This window comes from Guyanagaster necrorhizus (genome assembly GCF_019112545.1).
Source record: "Guyanagaster necrorhizus MCA 3950 unplaced genomic scaffold BT62scaffold_41, whole genome shotgun sequence".
Classification (NCBI taxonomy): Eukaryota; Fungi; Basidiomycota; class Agaricomycetes; order Agaricales; family Physalacriaceae; genus Guyanagaster; species Guyanagaster necrorhizus.
In genome coordinates, this window is record NW_025064920.1 from 69,243 (window position 1) to 84,430 (window position 15,188).

At 47.2% G+C, this 15,188-nt stretch overlaps 7 protein-coding genes across 7 annotated transcripts; 4 read left to right on the forward strand and 3 right to left on the reverse strand.

Annotated features, from left to right (window-relative positions):
* The first annotated feature begins 95 nt into the window (after positions 1 to 95).
* BT62DRAFT_937347 (uncharacterized protein) lies at positions 96 to 2,085 on the forward strand. The gene is made up of 6 exons (XM_043187304.1): positions 96 to 328; positions 387 to 497; positions 550 to 683; positions 738 to 770; positions 946 to 1,781; positions 1,834 to 2,085. The coding sequence occupies exons 1-6, from the start codon at positions 202 to 204 to the stop codon at positions 1,949 to 1,951; spliced, it is 1,359 nt and encodes a 452-aa protein (XP_043034607.1). The 5' UTR covers positions 96 to 201; the 3' UTR covers positions 1,952 to 2,085.
* Positions 2,086 to 2,137: 52 nt separating this feature from the next.
* BT62DRAFT_1046453 (Aldo/keto reductase) lies at positions 2,138 to 3,958 on the reverse strand (the record flags this gene model as incomplete). Its single annotated transcript, XM_043178484.1, has 10 exons — positions 3,517 to 3,958; positions 3,376 to 3,460; positions 3,248 to 3,317; positions 3,105 to 3,195; positions 2,902 to 3,045; positions 2,756 to 2,847; positions 2,513 to 2,696; positions 2,311 to 2,458; positions 2,233 to 2,252; positions 2,138 to 2,178 (listed from the first exon to the last, which is right to left on the reverse strand). The coding sequence occupies exons 1-10, from the start codon at positions 3,572 to 3,574 to the stop codon at positions 2,138 to 2,140; spliced, it is 933 nt and encodes a 310-aa protein (XP_043034608.1). The 5' UTR covers positions 3,575 to 3,958.
* A 1,338-nt stretch (positions 3,959 to 5,296) lies between these two features.
* Positions 5,297 to 7,333, forward strand: BT62DRAFT_937351 (uncharacterized protein). The gene is made up of 19 exons (XM_043187305.1): positions 5,297 to 5,499; positions 5,556 to 5,569; positions 5,626 to 5,730; positions 5,779 to 5,788; positions 5,847 to 5,864; positions 5,917 to 5,942; positions 5,998 to 6,023; positions 6,076 to 6,110; positions 6,165 to 6,189; positions 6,239 to 6,250; positions 6,304 to 6,319; positions 6,372 to 6,411; positions 6,471 to 6,571; positions 6,621 to 6,680; positions 6,731 to 6,758; positions 6,812 to 6,869; positions 6,926 to 6,950; positions 7,009 to 7,171; positions 7,234 to 7,333. The coding sequence occupies exons 1-19, from the start codon at positions 5,344 to 5,346 to the stop codon at positions 7,321 to 7,323; spliced, it is 1,008 nt and encodes a 335-aa protein (XP_043034609.1). The 5' UTR covers positions 5,297 to 5,343; the 3' UTR covers positions 7,324 to 7,333.
* Positions 7,334 to 7,626: 293 nt separating this feature from the next.
* Positions 7,627 to 8,850, reverse strand: BT62DRAFT_1080301 (uncharacterized protein; the record flags this gene model as incomplete). Its single annotated transcript, XM_043179572.1, has 6 exons — positions 7,627 to 7,796; positions 7,846 to 7,882; positions 7,932 to 8,056; positions 8,112 to 8,409; positions 8,531 to 8,558; positions 8,618 to 8,850. The coding sequence occupies 6 exons, from the start codon at positions 8,848 to 8,850 to the stop codon at positions 7,627 to 7,629; spliced, it is 891 nt and encodes a 296-aa protein (XP_043034610.1).
* A 3-nt stretch (positions 8,851 to 8,853) lies between these two features.
* On the forward strand, positions 8,854 to 10,602 carry BT62DRAFT_937354 (uncharacterized protein). The gene is made up of 4 exons (XM_043187306.1): positions 8,854 to 9,046; positions 9,095 to 10,372; positions 10,430 to 10,482; positions 10,530 to 10,602. Exon 2 carries the CDS (start codon positions 9,278 to 9,280, stop codon positions 10,208 to 10,210), a length of 933 nt encoding a protein of 310 aa, XP_043034611.1. The 5' UTR covers positions 8,854 to 9,046; positions 9,095 to 9,277; the 3' UTR covers positions 10,211 to 10,372; positions 10,430 to 10,482; positions 10,530 to 10,602.
* BT62DRAFT_909075 (uncharacterized protein) lies at positions 10,519 to 11,078 on the forward strand (the record flags this gene model as incomplete). The annotated part of the gene is made up of 2 exons (XM_043183733.1): positions 10,519 to 10,608; positions 10,659 to 11,078. The coding sequence occupies 2 exons, from the start codon at positions 10,519 to 10,521 to the stop codon at positions 11,076 to 11,078; spliced, it is 510 nt and encodes a 169-aa protein (XP_043034612.1).
* Positions 11,079 to 13,202: 2,124 nt separating this feature from the next.
* Positions 13,203 to 14,993, reverse strand: BT62DRAFT_937358 (alpha/beta-hydrolase). Its single transcript, XM_043187307.1, has 8 exons — positions 14,961 to 14,993; positions 14,486 to 14,885; positions 14,291 to 14,427; positions 14,106 to 14,237; positions 13,903 to 14,054; positions 13,564 to 13,851; positions 13,302 to 13,513; positions 13,203 to 13,248 (listed from the first exon to the last, which is right to left on the reverse strand). Exons 2-7 carry the CDS (start codon positions 14,637 to 14,639, stop codon positions 13,369 to 13,371), a joined length of 1,008 nt encoding a protein of 335 aa, XP_043034613.1. The 5' UTR covers positions 14,640 to 14,885; positions 14,961 to 14,993; the 3' UTR covers positions 13,203 to 13,248; positions 13,302 to 13,368.
* Between the last annotated feature and the right edge of the window lie 195 nt (positions 14,994 to 15,188).

Below are 15,188 nucleotides of genomic sequence, written 5' to 3' on the forward strand. Positions count from 1 at the left end.
ACCATTTTCAAAACATTTATTTATTTGTTTATTGCTTATTATTCAATTATTATGCGAGAACTGAGGCGAGACTCCGGGCCGGTGCAGCGGCGCGACTTGGTAATCATCCACCGTCTTCTTTGACGTTCTATGAATCCTTGCTTTATAACGACCACGTCAACAGTATTTTTGTTTGCTTAATTGCTATCTGCGCCAAGGGCAATGGCGGATGGTCTTCCTCTACTTAGCGGTCCTCCGCCTTCACCAAGACGACCAGAGAGCTCATGCAGGAAGTGCAATAAAGAGTTCAATATCATCTTTACTCGCTCTCGACAGTGTAATCATTGTGGTGAACCCAGATATTTCTTGCTAGAAAAGGTTGGATCTGATTGCGTTGGTTTTTCCAGGATACTCGTATTGCCACAGTTGTACCGACTACCAGGCACTTATGCCCCGTACTGGTTCCAATGGCTACGAGGCACTAAATGTGTGCGCTTATTGCATCGAGTTTCTACAAAGTGCGTACTCTTTCTGATGGAAGTGAAGTTGCAGCTGATCAGCTCAAGCCAGTGACTGCGGCATCCAAGGGAACTCTCAGAAATCATTCACTGGCAAAGCTAAGAAAGTATGCCAATGCGTATGACATAAGATTGGATCATGCAGTTGAGAAGGACGACGTTATAGAGACTCTCATCACAGCAAGAGTACGTACCCAAACTTTGAAACCCTGACGACCATCTTACCCGTGCTTATTACAGTGTCCAAACGGTTGCCTAAGTGCTACTCACGAGGTACGGTGTTTCCCACTCTTCGACAGCTTATGGGGTGAGGAATGGCACACTGTTTGGTCTTATTTCACTGGACTTTTGGTGTGGCGCGACCTACTTTGCAGACCTGCCAATAACCCCCTTTTCACCGTTACTTAAATCTCCCGAAACGTTGATTACTTATACACCCTATCATTAGCGTTATTATCGACAATATTCAGTTCCGGATAGATATGGCCGACCCCGGGGGCTTTTCTCACGAACAGGTTCAGGTTCAGGACCTACCCAGCCGCTACCCCTTCCTCGACGGCCGACAAATCGACAGCCAACTTACGAATTTCCTCGGCCTGACCTCGTACCTGATGACCCATCACCGCTAAATCGTCCTCGAGCTCCCACGACCCCGCCACGTCAGACTCCCACAACACCGCCGCGTCAAGCTTCTGTTACTCCGCCTCGTCCTAATCCTTCAAGTCCACCTCGTCAGAGTCCTCCACAAGTCCCGCGTCAGACTCCCCTGCGGCCGCAATATCAGCAACCTAGGGCGTCTCGATCATCAGAGAACCTTAATGCACCCCGAACATCTCCCCGAGCTCGCACGGCATCTACCTCACCTCCTCCCACTCTGAATCAACTCGTTGAAATGACTCCAGCGAGCATATCAGCGTTATCGATAGGCTCCCTCAAAGCGATACTTTTCAGCAATCACGTCAATGTCGGAATGATCCTTGAGAAGAGTGATCTTGTCTCAAAAGTGACGGCACTCGTTGAGGATGAGAAACGAGACCGAGAAAGGCAGCGGTTGGCAGAGGAGCAGGAGGAGCAAGAAAGGATTCAGAGGCAGAGGGAAATGATGGAAGAGTTTGAGAGGACGAGGCAAGCTGAAACCGAGCAGAAGTCAGAGGTCGACGGTATACCCGCTTCTCCTTCACCACACGTTACGCCCCCAAAGGCACCGTTGACTTTCGTCGAACGGAGTGGCTTGTGCGTTGTATGCCAAGATGAGGAAGCGAATATTGCTATCGTTGATTGCGGGTATGTTTTCCCCCATAGGGCCTTGTTTGGTTTTTTCTAATAGTCGTTTCAGGCACCTTGCGATGTGTAGAGAATGTTCCGAGTTGATTATGGCTGGTACTCGTGAATGTCCGTTATGTCGGACTAGGATCGTTACAGAGGCTCGCCTGCTTCGAATATTCAAAACCTAATTTTTAGGTGCTATGACCGAAGAATCTGTGTTATGTGTATTTATTAACACCCTCACCGTCGGTGTTCGTAGCACCTATATCAACTGTATATTACATTGACTGTTGTCGGCAATATTGAATTTATAAATAAACTACGGTTTATTTGGTTCTACTTCTGTACCGCGGTACCAACTTTGTCACCCGTATCTAAAGCAGTTTTGGCCAGTGATCGAAGCCCAAGTCGATAGCTAGCAACTGAAGTCAGCAGGATATTCACGAATATACCAAGAAAAGAAGCTTACGCCAGGGTGGAGTAACCAAGCTTCAAGGAGAAAGACAAACATCAAGTTTCGAACATGCCAAGCAGAAGATCAACGCACCGTTTCTGTTTGCCTGCCGCTGCGAGCCCGTCGAGTTTTTCTACATCTTCTTTCGAGAGTTTAGACAAACCGGCCAGTGCACCTGTGAGGTTTGATGTGATACGAGCTGGGGTCACCGACTTGGGCAAGGCGATGATTTGTTTGGCCACTTTCGGAGAGTTAGGGTATATGTACTGATCCAAAATGAGAAAGGAGGACATACGAAGCCAGCCAAGGAGGACGTCGGACGGTTGGATGGAGTGCTTCTCGGCGATCGCAACGACGACTTCATCTTTGAGGATGGGAGAGTTTGTCGATCCCAGAGGTGAATATGCTTGGGGAAGGATTCCTTTGCTCCGGCCATACTCAAGTAGCTCGTGTTGGGGATTGTACGGGTGGATTTCGAGCTGGATGGATGGCGGGTCGTTTGGGGAGGATGCAGAATGGGAAGGTGAGGTAGGCGTACCTGGTTCACAGCCGGGAGGATCGTTGCGTACGGGAGGATCTCATTGAGCTTCATCTTGGAGCAGTTGGATACTCCGATGCTTCTAACCTTACCTAGAGATGGAAATTTAGCAGTCAAAGAGAAAAGGCCAAACGACGTTAGGGTACCTTTCTTGAGCATCTCTTCTAGTTGTGCCCAGGTATCCTTGAGAGCCCAAGAGTGATCGACATCCCGTTTACCATCCGGAAGTGTAGGGAAGACAGGGTGGTTTCCTTTCGGATTCAGAGGAACAGGCCAATGCATGAGGTATACTGTTATGTCCCCGCGATATCGGTGCTCAGATCGACACAAAGATAGGGCGATAACGTACGATCAAGATAATCAGTCCCGAGATTGGCAAGGGTCTGATCAAGGCACTCTTCGACACGAGAGTGATATGTTCCCCATAATTTGCTGGTTATCTTCGAGGCATGAATGTCGACACACGGATAAGCTCAACTTGGTGGCACTCACGAATATTTCAGATCTGGGGACGCCAGACGTCTTGATACCTTCGCCTACATCCTTTTCATTTCCGTAGCCCCTAGTGTCGACTAATGAGTTTCATGACGCCCTAGAAAAGAAGAATGCAAAGCAAGTACCATGCACAGTCAATGTGTCTATACCCTACACTCAAGGCATGAGAGACAGCAGCGACGACCTCTTCCGGCTTAGACTGCCAAGTTCCTGCAAACAAAAGTTAACCCGCGATCGAGATAGATCGAGGACGAGAATGCACGAACCAAGTCCAACAATGGGAATTTCGTAGCCACTGTTGAGCTTAACCATGGGGACAGACATCGCTTATCAATATGGTGATAGTAAAGGGACAAATTGGGTCTTCTCCATCGATTGCGTCGGTTTTTATACTAGGAAGTCGTCTCCTCGGCCCGTCGGCCCGGATCATCCACATGACGGGCGAACCGGCGCGTCTACCGACCATAAACATAGAATTGAAGTCAAGGATCTCCTCCTTCTCCGTCACCATTAATCCGATGCAGCTGAACTAAAAGCCATCGCAATGGCACCAATGTGCGATGCGACCTCGAACCGATTGGTACGTGAGTACATAGGTATCTGGGTTGATTTGTGCGTGATGGCGGGAATAAAGGCGCAACTGAGCACCGTTGTGACCTCCCTCCCCTATACGGTCATCATGATTAGAATCAGTCGAGCAAATCATGACTGAGTAACCTAGATTTAAGTATATTCAAGTCCATTAGATCACTTAAAATAACAGGCAAGTTGACATTCATTCACCGAAAGTCTAAAGGACGTTGTCATTGACAGACTAAGCAACAAGAACTTCTTACTATGCATTTCGAGCACACGTGATGGCACCGTGCAGTATCATGATGATGATACAGAGAGAGACCTTGATCAAGGCATCTATCATCTTGCGGAAAGGGAACATGTCGACTCCTAAGACTAGAGTTATGATTTATAGCACCATGAGAAAATGGCTGCAAGCAGTCCAAATTAATTACCTGACCGAATACCCTCTTGTGCGTGGGTGTTTTTTGAAGTGTTTATTAACCGCCACAAGACGCTCTACAGCTCTCAGGTCCCCCGATCCCGGTCTCTCTTCAGTCCCCTCGGGCCCATCGGCTTGGTGTGTGGAGTACAGTAGTAGACAAGTAGTCTACATTTGTCCCCCCTCGGTGGACTAGTAATTATTGAGTTTCTTCGTCCGAGTGGTGAGCCTAATAGCATTGCAATTGTCCATGTTTCACATTTCCCCATGAGAGACGCCACAACTGACCCCCAAAGACTTGAATGTGCCTTTGTGGTCGGTTCATCATCGGTTAGGACTGGTTGGACGTTGACAAGAGGTGGAATTGGTTGGAATAAAAAAAGCACAGCACGTGCTCAATGTTCAACGTTCAGCCACGGCCCGGTCTTTACCGATGTTACTTGTATATTGCCGGTGGAAACTTTCAGCCTCCATTCGCCAGCCATCTAAAGGACTCGTGCCGTACGTTTATTGGACTGAGCTCCTTTACTTTCAATCGCTCTCGTCTTGTTGAAATCAACACAGTCGAATGTTCTCACTGGAAGATTTGGTACGACCTTCGTAGCATCATCAATTTTGATATTTGGGGTCCTTCTACAATAGCATTCCCAATGATAGGTCCTGTGGCCAAAGACGTGGAATTTTCTCACTCGAACTTACAATTTTCCCGGAAATTTTCTTTTCGCGAGCTCCTCCTACTGGAGACCACAACCTTCCGTTGAAGCGGGCACAAGTTCTCGCTGGACACAAGGTCAGAATACGGTTATCCTTGGTTTGAAAACTCTATTATTCATCAGTGAATCATATGATGCTCAGAACCACCCCATTCAGGTCGGATCTTTATCCAGCGACATTTTCATGATCTTCTTGGTCCCGCTCTATTCATCCTTGAGGGGTGGGTCCGACGTACCCGTGGTTCCTAATCCCGACATCTTCTGTGGATACGAGGAATCAGTATCCGGATGCTTTATGACGTTTGCGTGGGATAGTGATCCCTTGCCGCTGGCGAAGTTAAATATGCTGCTTTTCAGCTTCCGAGTCGTTCTTTTAACCCCTCATGGCTTCCCTGTTGCATCCGCCATCATTTGACACGACGCTGGGTGCTGTTCTCATAGGATTTTCTGTATCATGCGTTGCATTTGGCGCCATTCTTGTTCAAACTTTTCATTACTTCACAAGATTTCCTTCGGATAGGTTGGCCTATAAAATTATTGTGAGTAGCCACTAGTCACTATAAGTCTGTAATGTTGCGTCTGACGCTGGTTACAGGTTATCACGTTATTGTGCGTCGGATTAGCTCTTGAATGTACCATTATAGGAATTGAGCGAATCACTGCAGAGTGCTAGAGCTTTTGGACCAAATTTTTATCGGGCACACTCTTTATTTTTACGCCATAACAAACTTTGCGAACGTTCTCGTTATTCTTCGCGCCTCAATGACATGGTGCGTATCTGCTAATGTCTTGTATTTCGCTGCTAAAGTTATTCAAAGGTCTTTTATTGTAAGTGAGACGGGTAAATAAGCCCTCCTGTGCTCTAAATCAATCAAATGCGTTATAGATGCAGCAATTGCTGGGAGTACGTGCCTTCATGTTACACTGATTCCGTGTCAGTTTCTGATGCTTCTTAGTCTATCTGTGGTACTGTGGTCAGAGTGTAGGTGACGCGAATTCTGTCTGGGCACCTTCTCATCTTATTCGTCTGTTACTAGGTGCTTCGCCCTACGTGTCTGGCGATGTGAGCATTGCCGTTGACTCTTAAGGTTGACTTTTGTGACCTTTTCCATTAGTTAGCAAACACAACTGGCTTATTACGACATCTCTGGTCAGTATATTTGGCTCGTAAACAACTAACGTTGAATGTGCCTGTCATCTCTAGATGTTATTAAATTCCGGTGTTCTGGGTATGTACCGGTTCAATTGTTCTGACGTGTGCTCAATAACGTTTCCAAGGCGCTGCGATAGGTCTGCATATATTTACTGCGATTACATGATCTGAATGAGGATTCTTCACCTAGCCTTCAGTGTCAAATCGTGAGTACTGTGCTTCTGAACTCCCCAATCTGAGCTCACAGTGACGTCTTAGTTTTTCACTACCGAGCGTGTTCGCCGTAGCAGGACTCAGAGTGAGCTGGATTGCGTTCTCCATATTTCGATCTGGTCCTAACGACAAAAATGAAATTAGGTACTAGGAACGGTGGCGTTGGGCTTAGGCGTTGTTACCGATGTATTGACTGCCGCAGCACTATGTTACTTCCTCAATAGATTTCGTACAGGACACGCGAGGTGAGAAATTCTGAGACGTTTGAATTGCTATCCTTTATATATCTTTCAGGTCGGATACACTCGTGAATGGCCTGTTGATATACGCCATCAACACGGGCGCGGTGACCAGGTATCTGCTCTTCATCTCCGCGGAAACCGTTGTCCTCATTGAGCCCGTAGTTTGGTCAGTACAGCTACTTTGACCTTGGTCTGTGTGAATCTAGGTGACATATATGACCCTCTAACCACCTTACAATCTAGTACAATGTTATGCCTGGCAATCTCATCTTCGTAGCGGCATATTTCCTTCTAAGCAAGGGTCAGTCAGTCGTCTGCCATCCCACTTGGCAGATTTCACTGATCTTTCTGCCACAGTATATGCCATTTCGTTTTTGGCAGCGTACGTCTCGTCCTTGCATCTTCATCATATGTCATCAAACCTTAATATCCTCTCTTAGTTTGAACACACGCAAAGTCGTGCGTGGCCGGGGTACGACAGATCGGAACACCAGTATCATTCCCTTTCAAGTGACCTCCCGGATGCACGTCTCCGAGCCGACTTTGATTGACGCACAAATCAGCTCTCATCCCGCGGAGTTTATTAAGAGGGGCATAAACATGGTCGGTTCTTCACTTGCTGCGCGCGCTCCACCTTGACAGCCGGGTTTTTTTCTTTCTAACAGAGTGATGATTTTCTACGGAGTAGAGAAGTCATTCCGATGCATAACATTTCCCATCATCGAGAATACGATCTTCCAGGAATGGCAGTGTAAATGAATCGTGGGCGATATATCCCAAAGTCGGAAAAAAAGTAGTGTTCGGCGTCTGTAGGTCATGATAGTGGTGTAATACCAGCAGAGAGATCATGCCTCCAGATGAACATGGGGAGGATTACCTACTTCTTGCGTATTGTATATTTTGTATTACAAGGGACTGTACTACGTCGGGGACTACTATTTCAGATGATGTATATATTAAAGCCTATGGTCAGCGAGAAAAATATACCATCAAGACCAAAGGAAGAATGATTTCGTTTTGGTCATCAGTATTCTGAGACAGATGGCTGATGCCCAAAGTCACAGCAGCGGACCTTCCTCGTATATTTTCCAGATCCTCGATAGGGATCTCTTATGTCGCACGGTTCCCTCGAGATATTTCTCCGTTCCACCTCCGTTGTTGCGGTCCTGATCATCTCTGAGCGACTTCCGATATGCCGGATAATAACACCGCCTTTCACATACCAATCCTGCCCATATAGCGAGTCAAAAAGGAATCCATGTCACTGTCGTCCGCACCCAACGCCCGAGCTTCATCCACGCTCAACCGGAAGTTCTGTCCATATACGAGATTATCCACAAAGAAGCCGCCCGGCGATATTGACACTCCAAAGTTCGTAGCCATGTAACCTGTCGTCCTCAAGGAAAGAATAAACGATCTTCCACTTGGAGCCCAGTCCCTTCTCCCGCAGCACTTCAAGGCGCCATTCCGTTTCCTCAGGGCCAGAATCTGCGGAATTCCGTCATGATAAACCATTCCAAAGGTCGTGAAAGACAACATTAACCGGGACTCGACTCAGCCCGAGAGCCTCTCGTAAGACGATGGTTTTCAGTCGGGGAAACACCCACCACGACATTATGTGGATCACAAGAGAGCAAAATAGGTCGAGAAGGACCGTTCCCGCCACATTCAACATCCACGAGGTAAGTCTCATTGGGGCCGTCAATGGGCTGAACGAATAGCACCATGTGCACGAACGAAAGATGCTCGGGAGTTTCGCGAGGTTCCAAGGCCTCGTTGATTTTGCCTGAGCCCGAATATGCCCGAGAATAATAGGAATAAATTTTGGCATTGTAGCACGGCTAATGAAGGTTATCGCTACCGGTATCCGAGGCCATTGAGCATCTCTATAAACAGTCCATTGAGGCCAAAGCAGTATGATCCTTTGCGCTCTACGACCAATCGTTGAGAAATGTCGCTTACCGAGATATCAATGATGTGATCTGTCCCACTTTCATATCGTTTATATAATGTGACCGAAGCGCTGAGCAAAAAAAAAAATCGGCTGACTAGTGCAAAGCGGCATTTTTGATGGGAAAGGCAATGGTAGAAAGACGGGTAAGGATGTGAAGATTATCCAGCGTCACAGGAAACACTCCTGAGGATATGTAAACCTCAGAATACGCATCGGGAAAGCCTACGCAGGTCAGCCATTGAACAATTTGAGCTGGAGTAGCGCGAGGGAACCCTTTTGATACAGGATCCGCTACGTAGTTTACCGCTGTATGGCCAAGAGGGGACATCACTGATAGTGATAATGACTCGAGAAGGGATCCGAATCGTTGCCAACATGCAGTAATTCTGTTCTGTCCTGTCCTTCAGCTTCAACGGCAAACCCTGGGCAACATAGGTATCCGTGGCATCGGATCTCCGGGCCGTCGTCTTGATGTTGTTTGCATCCCTTGTTCTTTCTATCCACTACCACGAGGTGCTAACAAGGTACGCAGTGAAAATGCTTCGCCATGAAATTGGGCTGAGCTTAAACAGGTTGATAAAAGTCCTTCCATTAACGAGACCAATCATCTTGTCCTCTTTCTTAATGTCGGTGCACTTTCGCGGTCCTTCGTCGATATGGCTGCGACTAAGAGCCGTCTTCACTACCATTACCTGGAATATATGGCTCTGTTTTCCGGATAGGCTGCGGTCAGTCGTCTATCGCCGTCTTGCGAGATGGTATGGTGTTGGGAGCTGGAACATAGACCACCTGCCTTTTGGCTTGATAATGAAGCATACTCAAGAACGTCCTCCGACACTCGAGGCATCGATCATCAGTTTTGTCCGAAAGAATACCTCCATTCCAGTCCTGGAAGTGTTGGATACCATACCCTCACGCCCATCCCATCCCGGTGGTTTGATTATCATGAAACCATCGAGGGTATTACATTGCATGAATGGCTTTCCCCCCGAGTCACGTTTCCACCAGAATTTCACTATTATCTAGACCTTCTCATGAATGGAGATGGGACTCGGATTGATGACCTACGAACTATTCTTCTAGGATTTGAGCCCACCGTCGATCTCTCGGATTCATCAGAACTCATAAGCGATCTCAAGCATGCATTGCTCGAGCTCCGGGCTATTCCTTCCCCTCCCTCTGGCCAGGTATCGGGTGCAAATGGCATGCCGTTTGTAACCTTGCGTTTCTCAAACCGTGATATCCTCCAGCCATTCGAAAATATCGCCGCTTTTCATGAAATGCTGCTCCAATCATGTGTAATTGGAAGTCGAATGCCTCGGCTGCGAAAGCTCGCCAAACCTGTGTATGCCAAGCAGCATAGGCTCTGCTTCTCCCATTCGGATCTTAGCACCAGTAATATCCTCGTCAAGGGCGGCCGTCTCGCAGGAATCGTCGACTGGGAAACTGCAGGCTGGTTTCCTGAATACTGTGAGTATACCATGCTGCAGATTCGGATCATATCAAATGTCAAGGGTTTGCGTATTTTTTGGGATGCTGTTGGTGTATTCGGTCATGAACAATATCGGGACGAATTAGAACTGGAAAGAGCACTGTTTCGCTCGACTGGAGATACGGCTTTGGTTCCTGGTATAATCCCTGACGATCCGATGGACCGACCAATATCGGATGATGAAGCCGAATCATGATGTTCGAATGATGGTTAAGGTCATATGTAGTTTTCTCACTTCCACTCTGTATATTCTTATCTTTTTCGTCCACAGTTAATTATGGGGCTCATTTCGCTTATGAAAGGGTAGTCTAGCCCAGTCGTGGTCGCTATGTCATAGTTGGATTAGAGGATCAAACCGGTTAGATAACATCAAGACTTTTACATCGATAACTTCGTGACCTGGATGCCATCTCAGCAGACCCACAACGGTGCCTAAGGTACTCTCACTCCCATTGTGACCACCCTTCCGTGAGCACTTTTCTACGTCCATGAGAGGCCGCTTTGATGATTTTCAGGGTGAAGAACGACATATACGCAGCTTTAACAAAGGCCGCGATACCTGGGACCTATCACTGGATACTCTACTTTGTACTTGTTCGTCTTTTGTCTCAATCTTGACTCCCGTGATTAATGGCCTGCTACAGACTCTCAAAGAGGGATGGAAGATGCATACTACCAATGATCGTGGTGATGTTAGAACTTGGAGATACGAACGCCAGATGTGGGCTGGTCCAAACTCCGTCATGGCGGTGACTTTCACCAAGATAGGGCACGTTGATGATGACTTCACTGTGGAAATGTTGGAGGAATATGTCAGAGGTATTCCCATGTCAATTCCAGAGGTGGATATTGGGAAGGAGCGACGCTTTACTTGTCGTGTGCGGTTCAAAGAAGCTATTCGTCGTTTAAACAGCGCGCAGCTCTTTGTTAACTGCCCTGATGTGGATGCTCTGGAGAGAGAGCTCACCCAAAGGGCTTCAGCATTGGAACTCGGTCAGTTTGGGAACATGATGCTTCCCTATTACTACATAACGAGACTGGCCCAACCCTGGTCTTATGTCTAGTTGATACATACATAATACAAATGTGTACTAGTAACCGTATGTTGGATTTAAATAATAGTCGTGATTTAATCATTTCTGTGATGAGGGCGCGTTCCAGCTTTCCAGGTGTCGGTATATCATCTGGCATTGGTAGTAACAGAAGTTATTTTACCTTCGGCGAATGGAAGTTCAGTTTTATCACGTTACGACCCTTATATATCAAGCTCCGTACTAAAATGACTGTGGCAAGCCACGCCGATAACGACGCAGATAGAAACATGTATTATACAGTTCGTATAGACATAATGGATAAGTCAGGCGCTTGGGAAAACTGAAGCCTATGTGATCAACGTGTCAGAATAGAAAAGTAAGTTCGCAGTTCAATTCACTCACGATTCATCAGACACCCGAGCTCAGAAGTAGTGGTGATCATCACGTACGAGTAATGCGAAAGGCATGAACACAATACCACGCTGGAGGGAGTAATACAAGAAGATCGATAAGACCCCAAAGCGAAATGAAAAAATGCGACGCCAGAAGGTACATGCCCCTGTAATGAGACGCCACAGGCGCTTCTGGAAACGATTCTACCAGAGCCTGCCATTGCATATATATCGACGAATCGTTAGGGTCGTAAATTAATCACCGCACCTCTGGCGGCCTGAGAAAGACTGACCAAGGGGTAGTCTTGTTTTCTGTCAACCAGAACCATCTAGAAGTGACTGGCCTGCAGAATTTATGGATTTCTGATTCTCCTATCATCAGATAAGTATCCGCTTCTTAACATTTGGTCAAAGGCTCCAGAATGATGATTGCAAGAAGTCTAGCTAACGGTAAATCACATTTCCACTTATAGCCGCGTTCCGGAAGATAGTATCGATCGTCAGGTCCCCGTCCGAAGAAGCGGAACCAAAATACTACGTGTGTAGTCCGCCCGAGGTCCATGATTTCAATCGTGAATTTCAAGCTTTCAAAACCCAAACGTTCAAATTCTAAATGGGCGTACTTAGCTAGACTTAGCCTGTTGAGCTTTGTGGCAACATTCACTCGACTTCGGGCGCCACTGAGGATCAGTTGAAGCAGGATTCAATGTACGGTAGATATCAATCCAGTTAACAGAAGAATTTCTGCTCATCATGGTGTCTAGAAAGGTGATCAATTAAATTCTGTCCAGAGATACGGATATATGTAGAATCGCCCCTGACAGGTACAGCATTTTGATGGGCAGAATGGATGCAGCGTGACATGGTTTTCCCTTGCAGAACACAGATATCCATCGTGGTGGCGCGAATACAGCAAGTTGTCATCTTCCTTGAACGGATACCCGTCGGAACCTGCATTGCAGGAAGACCCTCCCTTCGATTTAGTACCTTTAAGACTTCACCTTGAGATGTTTGGGGGTGACGGTGAACTCAGTGGGTAAACTATTACCCAGGAAAACCTCCGTTTCTGACTGCGTCGCGACGTATGCTGCCTTGTGAGAATTTTCGAAGCCACTGGAATTTTAGAAGCGGCGTGTCTCAAAGTTCTTCACCAGGGTGCTGACTGTGATCTGACAACTGATACTTACCAATGTATTAAGAAGAACTGCGAGGACACCGTGACGACCCAAACACACCTATGACCATTGCCATACGGTGACCCTAGCGTTGGCATGGTCAGAATCAAATGGGCACTTGAAGTCGTCATTGGCGCTGGCGTTATCCAATTGACTGTCGCAACCATGAAGTCACTCCGGTACCAGGCACTTTCGCTACAGCATGTACATGTCGTGTTACCAATGGTACCTAAGATCAAACAGTGATCACCGCGACGTTGCCGCGAGCCTTTGACCTACAAATTAATCTACAAACGCGCTCCCGATTAATTGGCTCAGATAGAAATGACAAGGTAAACTGACAAACCAAAGATGAATAACGAGTCCATGATTCCGAGATGGCAGTCCTCCTTACCTCTAGGCATGCACAAAGAGATCTTGCCAGCTTTCTGCGCGTACTGATCACCATCCAGACCTTCAATATTTCAAACACATCCGCTTGTAGTTCCTCGGATCCATCTGAGTGGCGCCTCAGTTATCTTCTTTTCCACCAACGGACAGAAAGAAGAGAACGCAGTCGCAAAGATTTACGACATCATTCACGTCAGTGGTGGACTCGTCTCCTGACTCGCCCTCAATGAGGGCAAGCAAATCCTATCTAGGGGCATGAGAATTCAAATTCCAGTTACAATGTAGAGCGAGCGCACATTCTATTGTACATTATCAACAATCTGGACCTAGAAGTAAAGGGGGTATATGATTAGCAAACCGATTTTAATCGTCTTCAGAGTCGCTCCCACCCTTATCCCAACCAGCTTTCACCAATTCGGCCTCCCAGGGAGAGATGACTTCTTGGGGTGCTGGCGGAACAGAAGACCGGCAGCAACTTATAATAAAATCATGGAGAATGCGGTTAGCACTAGAAAAATTTCAGCTGTCATCCCGGGATCCCGCAATAATTGCACTCACATGTCTCCGTGCGTTGCGAGACCAAAGTGTGGCGCCTCCGGAATCGTGGAAAGACTAACGGCCACTGCGGCGTCCTTGAGCTGTTGCATGAACTTTTCCGTATACTCTTGGGGATACGCGACGTCACCAAGACAATGGACCAACTTGACCGGCACGCGTATCTGAGAGAGTCGGTCGTTGCTGTACTCCTTTCGATTGTTGAAAAATTCAACGGTGGCTCGGTCGTACTGATGAAATTGTTTGGGTCCCCAATTCTTCAGGGCCAAAGGAAGTGTGATAGCAACAAGCCTGGAAGGATAGTTAGTCCTGATGAAGAATAGGAAGCACCGCTGTACGCACGTGTTTCCTAAGCCGTCGAGGTTGTTGCTGAAAGCTAGTTGCACGGCGCCGTAAACCGCGTCAGAGAGGACCTCCATGTCGGGCTGGCCTGTATTGAAACCTTCCTTCCAGTACTCTGCTATTTCCCGCCGGCCATCGGCGACATCTGTCGGCTACATGTACTGTTAGTCTTGACTACGACCTAAACACGTCAAAGAGCGCACCTCCTCCAGTCCTAGCGGCGACACGAGGAAAAGAGATGCGACTTTATCTGGGTAGTAGACAGCAAGGCCGATTGCTGCAATGGTGCCCATGGAAAGACCCACTATGTGACAAGGGGGTAATTTTATCTCGTCCTGTTTGAAATCGCCGCTCAGTTACGCCCACATTAATGAAACAAGCCAATGACCATGAACTTTGCAAGATCTTCCGCAGCCTCCTTTGCACCATATCCTTCTGGAACATCTTCGCCCGTCGTATGACCATGTGCTCTAAGATCCAATGTAACACAGTTGAATCTTCTTATCTGCGGGTCCTCAAATTGTCCTAAAGTGAACATCAGCTCAACCGCTGAACGGCGGAGAAAAGACAACTGGTCACTAACGCTGGAAGATTTGCTGTCCAAAGTAAACTGGATGAATGAATAGCAAGGTCGGTAGACTCTTGTCGATATGCTTGGCCGATGAAGACGATGGTGTCGATATTGTGTAGTTGAATTTGGTCTTTCCAGTGCTTGACTTGACCTTGGCCGTAGGCATCCTGGAAGATGAAAGCTGAAGTATGGGCAGTAGGGAGAAGGCGAGAAACCTGAGATATTCTTAAATTGAATTGCGGCCGGACTCCTTCGTCTTATAAGAAACGATTACGCATGTGGTATTGGACAAACAGGTATTTCCAACGTCGTACAGTTTCCGAGATCATCCCCGATCTCCGAGCGCACAAGATTGACTTGCTCGAGAGATCATAGGAGGGCTACGATCTCTCATGTATAGCAACCGATGAACCTGCGTAGAAGGGCACAGACCCGCAATGAGACATTTGTTTCAAGAGACGATGGAGAAAACAGGGTACCGACAGACCTCAGGGAAGAGCCGATCAAAAGCCACAATCACTTGGAATCATAGGAAGAATTAGAAGCTGAGTTCAACAGTAACTCAGCTCCAAAAAGCCCTGAATAATTTCGAATGATGTCCGACCTGTCGCAATAGCGGGGAAGGAAATGTATTCAACCCGATGCCAGCTTGCTGAAGACGTGGAGGAGCCATTGAACTTCATTTCATGACTTCAAATCAGTCAGTCCCATTTGC